General features: G+C 43.0%; 1 protein-coding gene across 3 annotated transcripts in view; it reads right to left on the bottom strand.

Annotated features, from left to right (window-relative positions):
* HTT (huntingtin) overlaps positions 1–15,424 on the bottom strand; it is a 136,866-nt gene that overhangs the window by 58,855 nt on the left and 62,587 nt on the right. For 2 of the 3 annotated variants that reach the window (XM_063108535.1, XM_063108536.1), the window contains exons 25-33: positions 15,133–15,284; positions 13,817–14,019; positions 10,737–10,863; positions 8,966–9,093; positions 6,620–6,730; positions 2,618–2,695; positions 1,904–2,127; positions 633–711; positions 323–484 (exon numbers count right to left, since the gene is read on the bottom strand). In XM_063108535.1, the coding sequence (XP_062964605.1) occupies positions 323–484; positions 633–711; positions 1,904–2,127; positions 2,618–2,695; positions 6,620–6,730; positions 8,966–9,093; positions 10,737–10,863; positions 13,817–14,019; positions 15,133–15,284 (1,264 nt within the window). The remainder of the gene's footprint in view (positions 1–322; positions 485–632; positions 712–1,903; positions 2,128–2,617; positions 2,696–6,619; positions 6,731–8,965; positions 9,094–10,736; positions 10,864–13,816; positions 14,020–15,132; positions 15,285–15,424) is intronic. The other variant, XM_063108537.1, reaches the window with a different exon arrangement.

Genomic DNA, 15,424 nt, shown 5'->3' with positions numbered 1-15,424 from the left:
GGTGAGTGGTCAGGAAGAATCTTTGGCAAAGTCTATAAAGGCTAATCCTAACAGAGCCCTAATAGAGCACAGCACAGACGTGGGGGAAGGAGAGGGGTGCCAGGCCTTCTGCACCAGCTGCCTGCATGAAACAGGTAAGAGACAGCAACCAATGGGGGAAAAACAAACTCTGCATTTCTTTGAGGTAGACTTCAGTGTCTTTTTAGGGTAATTCTTATTAGATTGGTAATTAATTAACTGGTAATTCTTACTAGATTTCAGTGTCTTCTTTGGGTAATTCTTATTACCTATGTATGGTGAATAAAAGATAAAAGTGACAAACCTGATCTGAATCCAGAAGACAGTAATTAACCCGTAACTGAACCAGCTGCGCCAGCAAATCTAGAACCTGCTTCTGTAACTGCACAGATGTTGTCGTCGTGTACTGTTTTAAAGCCTTTATAACAAGAGGCTCAAATAAACGAATGTGATTATGAATAGCATTCTATAAAAAAAAAAGAGAAAGAATCCATAAGCAAATCTTCAACTAAAAGATTCGGGCAACCAATACAGAAAGTCTCAAGATCAATTTTCATTTCTCGCACTAAAGCCACCTGAGTTCACAGGCTGTCTCAAGCTGTGGCACCACTTACCTTATCTGCACGGTTCTTTGTGAGGCTCGTGAGGTTTGTCTTCAATTGTGTAGACACTTTCTGGAGTACATCAAACCATCTGCAGAATGGGGGAAAAAAGGGAAGCAAAGAACATCCTTAAATAATCCCCCCCGTACTCAGCTATACTCCAGGTCAAACTAATTTCAGTTCACAAATTCAAAGCACGTCAGAGTGAGAAAGAACTGAGAGGCCACTCCATGTAGCCGTGTCATGCTCTTGAGATAATGAGACTCAATTCAGAGCTGGCAGTTGCCTGAAAGCCATCAAGTCTTGTCATCTGTAGAAAAAAGACTGAGCCTTTCTCAGCTACAGGAAACTGATTACTCAGCCCAGTCTTTAGTAAGACTTGAGAGAAAAATGACAATCATTTGTAAGAGTCAGTAATTTAGAAGATATCACTTGACTTCCTAGGGGGAAAAAACAACCTTAAAATATTTACATCAATTATATCTTTTTCTTTTTAAGAAATATACGAAATCAAAAGATAATAACACACATGAATGTGCACACACACTGTTGCTTATTTATTTATACCCCACATCATTACAAAAAGTATTTGAATAGACTTATACCTGAAACTTGGAGATATAGTAAATATATCACCAACATAAAGCCTGGAACACAGGTATTTTCCTTGATTCCTGACTCTAGTATTTTAATTGTGGCTATCTGCTCAATCCATTTGTAAACGGAAAAACAAGGAATTCCATTATTGTTAGTATACAGAGTAGCAACTCAAGTATCTGTTAATAATTATAGTAATTTAATAAACACCAGGCATCAAAAACACAAACATAAATTTAAGTGAAAAGAGACTTTTAGCCATAAGTTTACAAAACGCAAAGTGATGTATCCAAGATTCTTCTTTCCCCTTTGAACACCTCTGAACACCACACTGCTGTGCCACGCTGAAGCTGTTCTTTCACCTAAGTTACACACCTGAAAGGTGCCACCCACACATCACTGACACAGTTTGGAAAGTGGTGCCGGCTGCTTTGCGGGAAAGCCACTCAGGCTTGCTCTTCCTCCACCCCAGCCCTAGGCGATGGGACAGCCCCTAACCCTCCTCACTTGCTGGACCACACACTCCCTTGAAGGCAGGGGCTATGCCTGCATAATCTTTGTATCAACGATATCTCCTAGAGTTCTCTGAATATAAGCTATTGGAAGACAATGGCTAACTTATTTTTAGTTTTTCATTCTTTTGCAAAGTGTTTCCTGCTTGCTCTTTTGTGTTTCACAACGGTTACCCCGAGGTGTCGTGCTCCTGCTCTGCCTGCACCATGTTCCGCAGGCTGGCATCCGCTAAGGCCTGGGTGAAGTGGGTGTACGGAGCCATGAAGCAGTAGTGATACAAGCCTGGCCTCACGCTGGATGAGCCAAGGCGTTGTGCTCGTCCTTGAGACTTGCTGGGGTTGGAAGATAAGCCATCAAACTGGGAGGCCAAGTTTGTTCCAAAGAGAGTCTTCAACAACTAAAGTGAAAAAATTGAAACCATCAATATTTGACTTAATGTGGCATAAGCAACACTTTAAGAATCTCCCACATAAATACCAAATCCATCTATAAATAACTGGATATGTTAGGAAAAATTCAGAAGGTGAAATTTCTGGTATGAATCGCTATTAATATGTTGTGAGACTACTGCTATGAAATGCTACTTATACGTGAAATGAGAGTTTCAGGATTCCCTGTGATCCTAAATGAGACTAGTGTTAACAAAAACCAGGGCATGAAGACAATGGTTAAGCAGTGAGGGTCCAGCAAAGCTTCTGGTGTCTTCTACCTGCCACAGTGACAAACTTTGCCCTCCTGGGGCTCCCCTCTTGGCCCAGTCATGGAGTGAGCAAAAGAGTGACAGCCAGACCACCCAACCCTTCCAGCTGATCATGCCACCAGCACCAGCTCCTGAAGAAGAAGCATCTTGTTGTCATGAGAAAAACAGGAAACAATGTTTTTCTTACCTGTTGTACACAAACCGTTGCCATCATTGGCTCTCGACTAAAGCAAGATTTCAGGTATCCTAGGATTTCTTCAACACACTGCAGAAGAACAAAAAGATGTCAAGTGACTCTCAGATGACCCATTATTGCTGTGAATCCTAGACAGAAATCAAAGACACAAGACAGCTTCCATTTAAATTGTGTAAACATCAGAGGAAAATCAGAGAAAGGTTTTCAATTTATCATCTTGAACAGAGTCAGTAAAAAGTTTTGAAATCTAAAATATATTAAAACCATTCTTTCATGCATTTATATAACTATTCACTCATTCAATTAATAAATAGTTACCAAGTATCTACTGTCTACTATGCAGTCCAGTTTTCAGGGCAGAAATTCAGAAGTGTGCAAAGGAGTCCAAAGCCCTGCATTTGTGGAGCCCTGGAATATGTTCAAGTGAACACACACATAATAGAATTAAAGCATGACTTACTACAAACTGGTCCTAAAGGTGCCTTACAGCAATCTGCAGAAAGGACCAAAACGACCATCTTAATGTTACTATTCTCACAAAGCTATTTTTTACCATCATCAAAAATGAGGTTTAAGGCATCCAATGTGCTTTTGAAGAATCAAAAAGGAAGAAGATGCTAACTCTAAGAACAATGCCAATCCAGGTCCTCAGAACCAACAGCATGCTGCCCCACTGCCTAACTATGAGCCTCTATTTCTATTAACTGCTAAAAACCAACACCAATTACATGGAAAATGCCTTTTTTCATTTGTTAGATAAAATTTCCTGCACTGAAAAGCAATAGACTTTTGTTGGTTTCAAATACTCAAGGGCCAGTAAAAGTTTGAGAAAAATTCTGATTTATTCAAATTAGATTCTAAATGTTCAAGGTTGTACTTTTCTGGGTTGAATTTGTTACATGTCACTTTCTGTTTTTACTAGCACATAGCAGATGTCTAATAAATGCTAATGGAAAGAATTACTAGAGCCTTTTGAGTCACAACTTGTCTAGCAAAGGAACACTTCTCCTAGCAAACATGTTTAGAATGTGTGGTGTGCACCAGAAACTGCACTAGACACTGAAAAGAGGTGAGAAAGCATGCAGTTTCAGGCCTTCTGAGAGCTCCTAGAGTAACATGGCCTTGTTATAAACAACTATGTCCCATATAATATCATGAGACTTCCACTTCTGGCCAAAATGGGGCAGGGAGACCAGATACCCTACTGCCTGAAACAAACAAAACAAAACATAAAACACAGACAAAATATACAAAACCACAGTTCTCAAGACACTGGACATCAGGCAGGGAAGGACAGTAATCCCCAAGAGACAAGGAACAAACAGGGTGAGCCCACGAATGCCCAGCTCACTGTCCTGAGAGTTTCCAGGCTACGGCACAAGAATGAGGGACCAGGGCAGAGCCCAGGGGACCCCTGAGTTGAGGAGGAGCTGGGCATCCAAGGAGACCAAGACAGCTATAGTCCACAGGACAGAGTACCAGAGAAGAGAGAGCAACCCAGAGGAAACCCTGGAGATCTGTGGAGGGTCCCCCTCAGTAATCGGCAGAGAAATGATCACAGCATATGTGTGACGAAACCACTCGAGGATGGGGAAAGAATCACCAGAGAGGATTAGAGGAAACAGTGCTCAGTGCCAACACAGGGCTGGGAGCAGCCGCTGTTCTCACCACCCAGACTGCAAAACCCGTACCTTCTGAGGCACTGGGTGGAGTACTTAGGAAGGTCCTGCCTTAGAGAGGGGAATAACTAGCCCTAGACTAAGCACTGCTCCAACCCACTTACAAATCATAAAAGCAAGACCTGAAAGAATAAACTGTTTCCATATAACTTAACAGAATCCCAGAACAAAGCTCAAGAACATTTATGGGAATACACAAATACCTAGCACCCAACAAAGTAAAATTCACAATACTGGGTAACCAATCAAAGCTTAGTAGGCATGCAAAGAGAGAGGAAAACACAATCCACATGAGGACTATAATCAATCATCAAAAAACATCCTAGAACTAACAAGATTTTAGAATCGGCAGAGAAGGACATTCAAATGGTTATCACAACTATAATCAAAAAGTTAAGTAGAGACATGAGAGAGAAAAAAAGATCAAATCAAACTTCTAAAGATAAAACTACAATGTCACTGATGAAAAATACACTGAATGAGATTAACAGCAGATTAGAAATAGCAGAGAAAAGACTGCAAAACTTGAAGACACAGCAATAGAAACTATACAAAATGAAAACCAGAGAGAAAACAATGAAAAAACTGAAAGCAGCATCAGTAAGCTACGGGACAATCTTAAGCAAACAAATATGTAGGTATCTTTAAGAGAGGCAAAAGGGGAGGCAGGTGGCACAGAAGAAAATTTGAAAACATAATGGCCCCAAATTTTCCAAACTTTAAGAAATTATAAAGCCATAGATCCAAGAAGCTCAGCAAAGCCAAACACAAGAAACACAAGATGTAAGGAAAATTACATCAGGACACATCATAATCACATAATTCAAAAGCAGAATAAAGTCTTAACAGAAGTCAGAGAAAACATAATACAGAGCAATAAGAAATTACAGGGGAAAATGTGCATGATATAATGCAAAAAAAACCCCAACACATAATCAATTATGTATAAAAGTCAATATAGAGCATACAAGGTCAAGAAGAGAAGAAAAATAAAGCAATTATTTGTCAAGGACGTGAAATCATGATTACTTTTTCATTCCCAGTGTTGGCATTTAAAAAAACAATGAAAACTCTGTATTTTTATTCTAACAATCTCTCTTTGCCTTTATATCCTATAACCAGTTTAGCTCACAGCAATCTGAAGAAATCCTGTCCCTCTGAGGGACGATGGCTGAGTATCAACGCAGGAGCACGCTGCACAGCCGTAAAAAATGATTGCACCAAACTGAGAGATGGAGAAAAATATAAGGAACAACAAGAAACACAAAATGATGTGTATTACGATTAAAACTAGGTAAACTAGTGTGCGTGTGGAGAAAAAGGTCTAGAGAGAGAAAAACAAATGAACTTCATTAGATATAATGTATCTCACTTAAAGAAACACACATCTGAAAGGGGGGCTATCACTCACTCACTTTGAAATGCATTGGAAAATAAGACACGCTGGCAGGTGGACAGGCAGATACATGCCCAATAAAGCAAACCTAGCAAACTGTTTGTAACAACTATGCAGTCTGGACAGGGGGCCTATGATATGGGTGTAACGACTGTGCAGTCTGGACTGGGGGCCTACGACGCGGGCGTAACGACTATGCAGTCTGGACTGGGGGCCTACGATGCGGGCGTAACGACTGTGCAGTCTGGACTGCGGGCCTACGACACGGGCGTAACAACTGTGCAGTCTGGACTGCGGGCCTACGATACAGGCGTAAGGACTGTACAGTCTGGACTGCGGGCCTATGATATGGGCGTAACAACTGTGCAGTCTGGACTGCGGGCCTACGATGCGGGTGCTCACCACGAAATCCTTTTCCCTTTCCCATGTGTCTGAGCATTTTCATTCTAAAACTGGTGGGAACGGGGAGACGACTGGACTCTGAACCCAAGGACGTGGGTTTCGACCCTAGTTCTGCTGCTCCTTCAGGTACAGAAAGAGCAAGTCATACACCCGTGCTGAGTCTGTTTTCACCCCCTTCCACTAGAAAAGACCAAATAAGACAATAAAGGACCACGTAAGCGCACGTATGAACCCACTAGCTTTCTAGAATAAACTGAGTCTAAGCTCATATATGGTAACAAATGGAAAACGGGATACAAATAGGACCCCTCCAGCCCCTCCAAACTTCACGGCTAAGACACAAATCTGACTTACGTCCTGTGACATAATCATATGGGGCCAGGGAGGGTCTTCCCAAGCTGCTGCTGCTTTCTGGACATACCTGGAGAACTAGGCTGCACCCCCAGGTTCCCAGGTGCATTCAACACACAGCAAGTGTGCCAGTCACAGCTCAATGAGAGGAAATGAGACACAAACCTTCCCGATGTCCTGCAGTGTTGCCAGTTCTAGAATCTGAGAGAGAACATCCAAGGCAGAGCGCAGAAACCCACCAAACTTTTCAGTGCTGTTCTGAAGATCCAAGGTGACCTTGGGAAGGTGGAAGGGGAGAACAGAGTTACTGACACCGCCACATTCTGGCTCTCTACAACAAAGACACAAACATCATCTGCTGTGGTGGAACGCTTCTGCCATGTGGCCCTACACACTCACCATTCGGGGTATTTCTGTCTGTTTTTAGCACTGGGAAAATACCATAGAAAGGAAATTACTCTTCCAGATAGCTATTAAAAAAACTTAACTTTCAAAGTCTCCTTCCAAGTATACTGACACTACTAAAATTCCTTTCATCATAATGAGAAAAAAACTGTTAAATGTTCATCAGAACCAGAACCTGACATGTGGTATATCAAAAATTCTAAGATACCAAGCCCCATTCCATATACATTAGGATCCCTGGGAGAAATCATTATCAAGTTCAGATACAGTCATTCAGTCTGGCTACAACAAAATATTTTATCAGTTTTAAGAAGTATTAAATTAAGCTTCTAAAGGATTCAGCTTCATTAAATTATACAGCAATTCCCCTGTTTTACCCATTCCTCAGAGTATGGGTCAGGATCAAAGATATAATGCATAAAAATAAGGGTGGGGGGGATGGACTATGAAAACAAATACTTGCGAAAACGTGACAATAGATAGAAGAGGATTTGCTCAGCAAACAAAATCTAACCACCCATGATGAAAGAGAAACTCTCAGGGCAAAGGCAGAAGAAGCAGGCAAAAGACAGACACTGAAAATGGAAATGTGAGCGGATCTAAACACCAAGACTGAGCTGGGGCCAACCTGCACGTGCTGCCAACAGGCCAGGGAAAGGAAGGAAAAGCCCAGGAGTGAGACCACTGAGGGCCCAAAGGACAGGGTGGTGTGATGACGTCATGTGGGGATCTAGAGCCCAGAGAGAAAGCGGTAAAGTGGTTCCCCCCAATAGGCACAGCGATCCTTCCTCTCCCAGACTACAGGGAAGAGCATGGGGGAGAGGAGGCATGGAATTCTGGAAAGAGCAGTACACCCTGAGAGGGCTGGCTGGTTACCTCAGTTGGTTAGAACTCAGCGTTACAACACCAAGGTCAAGGGTTCGGATCCCCATACAGGCCAGCCGCCAAGAAAAATAAAATAAAATAAGAACAGGTCATGAGGTGGGAATTAAGATGAAAGGGATAGCCTCAGGGCATTGAGAAGAGCTCAAGAAGTCCTGCGGTCTTGAAAACCAAGAAAGCACAGAAGAGAGAAGGGACTACAGAGGAGCATGAAGGGCTGCGCAAAAAAAAAAAAAAACGAAAAAAACAGGCAGCAGTGATGCCAAGCAGCTCCGCACAGGGAACAGAGGACAGAAGAGGTGAGGACAGAGACCTGACAGACATGCCCGCTGCTCCGGATGCACACAGACTCACAAGTCTGCGCAGTGGGAGTGAACGAGGCAGGACGAAGGAGCAGAGGAAGCAGGAATCCAACACACCATGGAGGCCAAAATTAAAGTGGAACACCTCAGAGTCCAGGGTGCTCAGGAAGGAAAATGCTAAACACAGAGCAACACACTGGGGGCACAGAAAAGGGTCCCAGAATTAAAGATGACATGAGTTGAAAACGAGGGAAAAAACACCCTCTGGATGGCATTCTAAATGTGCACTCCTCTAATTCGGGGGTTGATGTGAAGAACAGGCAGCTGAACAGAGGCTCTGAATCTTTTGTAAAATGTTGAATATTTTTATCTTATGAAATTATGAATATCCTTCAGAAAAGACATCACATAGGGTTTATAAAGGGTTTTCAAAAAACTGATATATCTGTTATTAACAAAAAAAGATGAAAGCTCGGGACACATTTATCAAGAAATGTGTATGAACTATGTGAAATAATTTTTAAAGTTCTCTTAAAAATCCTTTAAATTTCACATGCTCCTACGTCCTCACTACATCACTGAGCTAAGCCTGAGCTGTGGGTACAACTACACGCTGAGTCCCACGAGTCCTTCTAGAGCATCTCTGAACATGCGGTGGTCTTGGGAAGTCTAGACACAACACCCATAAGCCATAAAAGAGATAATTTTTCTAACAGGAAAATCCAAAATATCTGTATGATAGAAACTACCATAAACAAAGCTAAAGGACAAACTTGAAAAAACTAATTGTAACTCATATGCCAAAGGGCTAACTTATTTATATGTATATATACATATGAATATACATCCTACAAATCATAAGAAAGACATCAACAAACCATCAGAAATATGTATTTGTAATGAAAGAAGCGGAAGCCCATACCTTGTAGTTAGCGTGAGTAGCTTTCAGGACATCATGCAATTTGAGGTATGAAGGAAGATGATAGAAACTCCCCAGAGATGAGGATTTACTTGTTGTAACAGGCCCTGAGGTATCAGACTGTCTAGAAGCTTTGGAAACGCACACACAAAAAATAAACTTTTAGACAAAAGTAAAAACTTGCCACGTTTAAAAGAGATTACTGGTAATAATGATGTTTAAAAGTATTCTAGTAGAAAAAAATTCAAATCTCTCCTCTCACTTTTTGATTAATTGGAAGGCATGAGAAATCACGTAATAAACTTCAGTAGAACCTGAATACTAAAAAAGTAACATAAAATGATACGAAGGACAGCATGACGCTGCTGCTCCGCCTGCTCATCCGCTCTGGAAGGCATCAATTCGAGAGTCAGAGAAGAGCTAATTCAATGGCCAGCGACCAATCCCGGAATCTCTTGGAGCCCCAGGGGCCTCAGGGGCTCAGGTGCTGACTCCAAAAACGTGCTTCCCGGGCCCATTAAGCAATCAAACAGAGATGATGTGAGCATGTTTTGGAAATTGTAAAGGGCGTGAACATTATCGTTAAACTGGTACTAAATATTTTAAAAAATGCACACACACACAAAACTATCCTACTCCAGTTTTAAGGACGTTTGATGTGGAGTCCTTAGTTTATTTAATTCATCAGAAAGATGATTAGTCACATACTGATAATTTTGCATATGTGAAGTCTAAAGCTTTTGAAAAGGTAAATCTCCCTGCTATGCTACAGTCAATCCTTAGAAAAGGGCATCTTTTAAAAAAGGATACAAAACCTCACTTATAGATAAGAGATGGAGATCTACTGTACAACATGGTGACTACAGTTAACAGCAGTGTATGGTATACTTGAAAATCGCTGAGACAATCTTAACTGTTCTCACACAGAAAAATAATTGAGATAATACATATGTTAATTAGCCATTCCACGATGTATACATAGCTCCAAACATCATGTTGCATATCATAAGCATATAAAATTTTTACTTATCGATTAAAAATAAATAAATAAATAGCTAGTCTCAATATAAATGCTGTATAAGCAAGGTGAACAGGAGGACCATGGTGGGCCCCCATGCACCAAGAGACAGCCTAGAATGGGTGTGGGGGCAGGGTGGACACAGGTGGGACAGGAGAAGCATCGGTCAATTCCTACTTTGCCCACCAAGAGCAGCATGGACCGGGACTCAGGAAACTGCAGTCACACCTAAATTCTGGCCCCTTCTGTTCTGACCTCTTCCTGGGTAAAGAAGTCCTTCCAAACTTTGTGAATTTTTTAGGCTCCTCCAACTCAGACAACTTTATCCCCACTTTATCTCTCACTTAGCTGTTACAAATGTAAATACTCCATTTCCTACTTCGGAATTTTTCACCTATCAGAATCAGTTCTTTCACCACACTACATCTACTCCTAGCCACTGTACCACCTCCCTTGCTGAACACCAGGAGTCCTCACTGTCCCTCTGTTGCTGTGAGGAGAGAAGAAGGGAGGACGTGAGAAGAGCGTGGTTCTTGGCTGCAGTGACTGCACTTCAGCAAGTGACACTTATAGATGCGTAAGACTGAAAGGTGGTCTGTACACACTTAGAAATTAGTTTTTAATATCTGAAACCACACTCAGGGAAACTTTCTCTGACTTTACTACCATGTATTTCATTTCCATAAAATACTAAGTTACCACTTAAATCCTACATTCCTACACGCCAGGTGGAGCCCTCCCGGCGCTGCTTCCTACCTGCACTGGCCTCGCTGCCTTTCTTGGGACTCAACGGTACTGATGCTTGTTCTCCTGGTTCTTTCTCCTTTCCCTTTCGTCGGATGGGACTTAGAGAAGGGGGATTTGTCAGAGAAGGCAAGGCTGCCTAAAACAAAAAACAAAAACATGTGATGGAAATATAACCAATACAGAAACTGAAAACCATAGTATATGGTTTTACCACTTACTGCAATTAATTTTGTTTGTTGAGCCCATACTTATAGAGCTCAGACACTGTACATATATTACCTAGCACCCACACAACAACCATACGTGGAGCATGGTAAGTGGGTTGGAGATGGAAGGGGCTCTCAGGGAGCTGGGTAGGGCCTAAGGCTGCTGCCTATCCTCTCTGGTAGCAAGCAACCAAGGCATTCCCAGTGAGCCATGACATGAAAAAGGGTACATAGGAAAGTTAGGGTAGCCCTAACCCTAACTCCTTTTTTCAAATGAGGAAAGAAGCTCGGGGATGAAGTGACTTATTCAAGGTCACGGCTATACACAGCAGAGTTACAAGTCGACAAACCCAGATGTATCCATGAAGCCCACACTCCTTCCAATACACACCACAGGAGAGTACAGAATATTCAGGATCCCAGCTCTAGCAGGCAGCATGGCATGGGGCAGAGTAAAGATGAGATGACAGAGATGTAGATTTCCCCCTGATCTTACAAAAGTGCCTGCTATGGTCTCAAAGTCTGTGGCCCCCAAATTCATATGTTGAAACCTAATCACCAAAGTGACAGTATTAGAAAGTGGGGCTGTCGGGAGGTGACTAGGTCATGAGGGTGGAGCCTCTTGATGGGATTAGTGCCCCCATAAAAGAGGCTGCAGAGAGCCCCCTCGCCCGTTGTCACATGAAACACAGCAAGGACACAGCTCTCTATAAGAAAGTGGGCCCTCACCAGAGACCAATATGCCAGCACCTTGACCTTGGACTTCCAGCCTCCAGAACTGTGAAAAGTAAATGTCTGCTGTTTATAAGCCACCCAGGCTATGGTATTTTGTTACTGCATGCAGCACAAACTAAGACAGTCGCCTTGTACCTCTGCTCCTTGTGTGTACCCTTGTGGATACAATGGGGTAAAGGGCTGCAGACAGGAGAATGGACTAGAAGGCAGCAGGGAAGGACTGCAGGGAGCAGAGGTGAGAGGCTGCTGCACCTGAAACACCTGCTCGACAGAAGGAGCCAGTCACAAAGCCTACCAATTGTCTGTCCATCAGCAGGAAGTGTCCAGAGAGACAGAACGCAGGTTAGTGGTTGCCTGGAGCTGAAGGCATGGGAGTTTTTGGGTGTGATGTCTAAAGGGTACAGGGTTCCTTTCTGGGTTCTAAAATTGACTTTGGTGATGGCTGCACAACTCTGTGGACACATTAAAAATATGGGTGAATTGTATGGTATGTGAATTATCTCAATAATGCTGCTTCCAAAAAGAAAAAAGAAAAAAGACTACTAGTGCAGTAACCTAAATGAAATACATCAGTTTGGAGCAGAATAGTGGCGGTATGGGTATATGTATGTGTGTGAAAGTATGTGTACATATGTGAATGTGCATGTGTGTACGTATATGAATGTGTACATGTAGGTGTACGTGTTCATGTTGGCATATGTGTACGTGCACATGTATATGTATATATATTTTTGAAAGGTACTTAGTAGGGAAAACAAAGGACTTGGTGAGCAAAAATGAAGAGCTGGGATGACTCCCATCTCTAGCTTGATAAAATATGAAGTGGGGGACATGGCACAGAAGGGAGGATGACGGGAAGTTCAGTTTTAGACGACAGTGATTGACATATGTATGAATCGGCCAAAGAGAAGCATCATGTGGCAGCTGCTCACATCAGGTTGCAGCTCCAAAGACAGGCCTGAGGTCCGTGATGTTTAGGGACTGAAGACATTAGAGCAGCCCTGACTCGCTTGAGCTGCCCTGCCCAATACTGGAGTCACTAGCCACAGGTGGCTATTTACATTTAAATTTAATGAAAATTAAATAAATTAGAAGTTCAGTTGCTCAGTCACACTAGCCCTGCTTCAAGGGCTCAAGAGCCACATGGGGCTACTGTCCTTGCTGGTGCACATACGGAACATTTCCATTGCTGCAGAAAGCTCTACTGGACAGCACTGGCCCAGAGAGTGTACAGAGAGAATACGACCCAGGGCCTAGAAACCCTTCTGGGGGAGGGAGGGGCAAGAAAGATTAAACCAGGAGAGTGACTGGGGAGCAGCAAGGGGGTCGGAGGAAACACAGAGGCCACACAGAAGCTAGCAGGAGAGAGTGTTCCAGATGGGAGCGCTAAGGGAGGGTGTGCAGAGGGGGCAAGGAGACCAGAGAAGTGCCCACAAGAATGAAAGACACGGCCCTGGCAGGGAGCACTGCTATGGAGTGTGGTGAATATCAGACCAGCAGAGGTTACAGAACAGATGGCTGAAGTAGTGGACAGAGTCCAGGCCATGCAGGGCTGAAGAAGCCTTGGAAGAAGGTCGCTCTCAGAGCAGGGGAAGATCTAGGGGCTAAGGCTGGGAGGCTGACTCTTCAGGAAAGTTTGTAATGACGAGGAGACTGAATGGCAGCTAAAGGGGAACATGAAATTAGAGGGGAGTTTTTTTTTTTAAAAGATGGAAAACAGGAAGAGAGGAAATAAGCAGACACAATTATAAGTGAACTGAACCATCTTAAATTCATTGTACAAATAGTTTAACATTTGTTTTGAAGCTGGTTTTATTGAACTGTGCTTCACAAAATAGGAAAACATTTCAGAAGAGAGCAAATGAGGTACTTAAGCCAGCAATTTCAATTCGGAGCTTTCCTGGCAAATGCTGAAAGCCTAAAAATAAAGCAAAGTGTTTTCCAAGTCGAGCAACAAGTAATTGATAACACCAAAAGGGCTACAAAATAGATGACATTTTGATGCTAAATTTAATGTCACAATATGAGCAACTTTGTTCATTTAAAGCAAAAGAGAATAAGGAAGGACAGATTATTAAACACAGGTATTTTGGGAAGCCCACAGAACCATCAGGACCATTACAACAGCTGCCCTGAGTAAGAAGTTACCTTTATCGCTGGACCAGGAGCCACATCGTCCAAGACATGGGCGCAGATGTTAATCACCTTCAGCAGGTGGGAGAAGAGCTGCTCCACCATGGGCACCAGCGTCCGCTCACCCAGGGCTGGCCAGACCTCCTCTTGTTTGGTAGCTGCAGGGTTGGCTTCTTCCTCTGAGGTCCATGGACTTCTCAGAGATTTGGGGGCACTGGCTGTGATATGGGCACATACATTACCTCCTCACCTCCGCAGTGTGGGAAAAAGAAATTGCTTGCAGAACGTAAGTCATCCATGTTGAGAGCCTGCTGGAGGTCTGTACCTCATGCTCAACTGATACCTCAAATTCAACATGAAAATGACATTTCCTCCCAAAATCAGTGTTTCCAATTTCATGAATATCACCACCATACACCCTCCCAGGATGTGAAGTCATCCTAGGCCCCTTCTTGATCCTCACAACTGAAGTTCAGCTGGTGATCAAGGCCTGGTGATTCTGCCTCCTTCATTCTCTTTCAATCAGTCTCTTCCCTACAATCCCAAAGTCACTGTCCTGGTTCAGACTCTATCTCTTGCCTTAACTTAGACATTAACCTCCTGAGTATCTCTACCTCCTCCAGCCCATAATCAAGTCAGCTGACTTGACCTTGCTAAAATACTAATCTGCTAGTGCCTTTCATGAAACTCTACAGTGGCTTCCCACAGCAAACAGAACAAATCCAGATTCCCTAATGAACACTGGAAATCCCTCCCCCAATCAATATCAATGGCCCCCACCTTCCTCGCTGACCATGTTCTCTATTTTTGTCCCCATCCTCACCTGACATCCAAAATTACTTACAGTTCCCCAAATGTCACCTAATTTTTCATGTCTGACATGCCTTTCCCTGCCAGCCCATAAATCTTCCCGAAGGAGAGTGATCACTGCACTTTGGGCAGACGACGCTGTACTTCTGCTTTCATGTATCCCCCACTAACCTACCACCAACTTGAGAACAAAGCTCATACAGTTCACCTTCTTATAGCCCCGGTGCCTGCAACAGCACCTGGCACATGACACCCATTAAAATGAAATTCAAATGAATTTACCCATAGCTAACTGAGGGGCTAGACAGGGAAAAGGCTACTTTAAAATACTCAGCATAGAATATCTGCCAACAGTACACACTGATGCATGCAGGCAGTGTCTGAAATCTGGACCAAAGGAACAAGCTATTGCTAGCAAAGGCCTTGTAGTATTTTTCCTTCATATGCTGGCCACTCCCACCCCTCATAACAAAATCAAAGGCTAAAGTCCTAGAGTCCCTGTTTCAACTCAGTACCAGTACCTGCAAGCAAGTTTCCAGCCAAAACCAGAGCATCTTGATGGGCTGAGAGATCCAATGGGAACCAAGCTGATGAGAGTAGGGTAAGAATCACTGTGGCCATCCCGACAGTACAGCTCTTTCTAGACTCATCTGAGGCACTCAGTGGGGGAGCTCTGGAAGCAGACGTTTGCAGGGCCAAATTTACTTTCTCTTAAGAACCCAAGAGGAAGGCATGTCACAATACATTTTATACCAGCTCAGAAAATGATTCTATTACTGTTAACCAATTCGCATCTTTCCTGTACATCACAGC

Source organism: Cynocephalus volans, chromosome 9, assembly GCF_027409185.1.
Source record: "Cynocephalus volans isolate mCynVol1 chromosome 9, mCynVol1.pri, whole genome shotgun sequence".
Classification (NCBI taxonomy): domain Eukaryota; kingdom Metazoa; phylum Chordata; class Mammalia; order Dermoptera; family Cynocephalidae; genus Cynocephalus; species Cynocephalus volans.
Note: the sequence above shows the minus strand (reverse complement) of the source record. Positions and strands in the feature narration are given on the sequence as shown.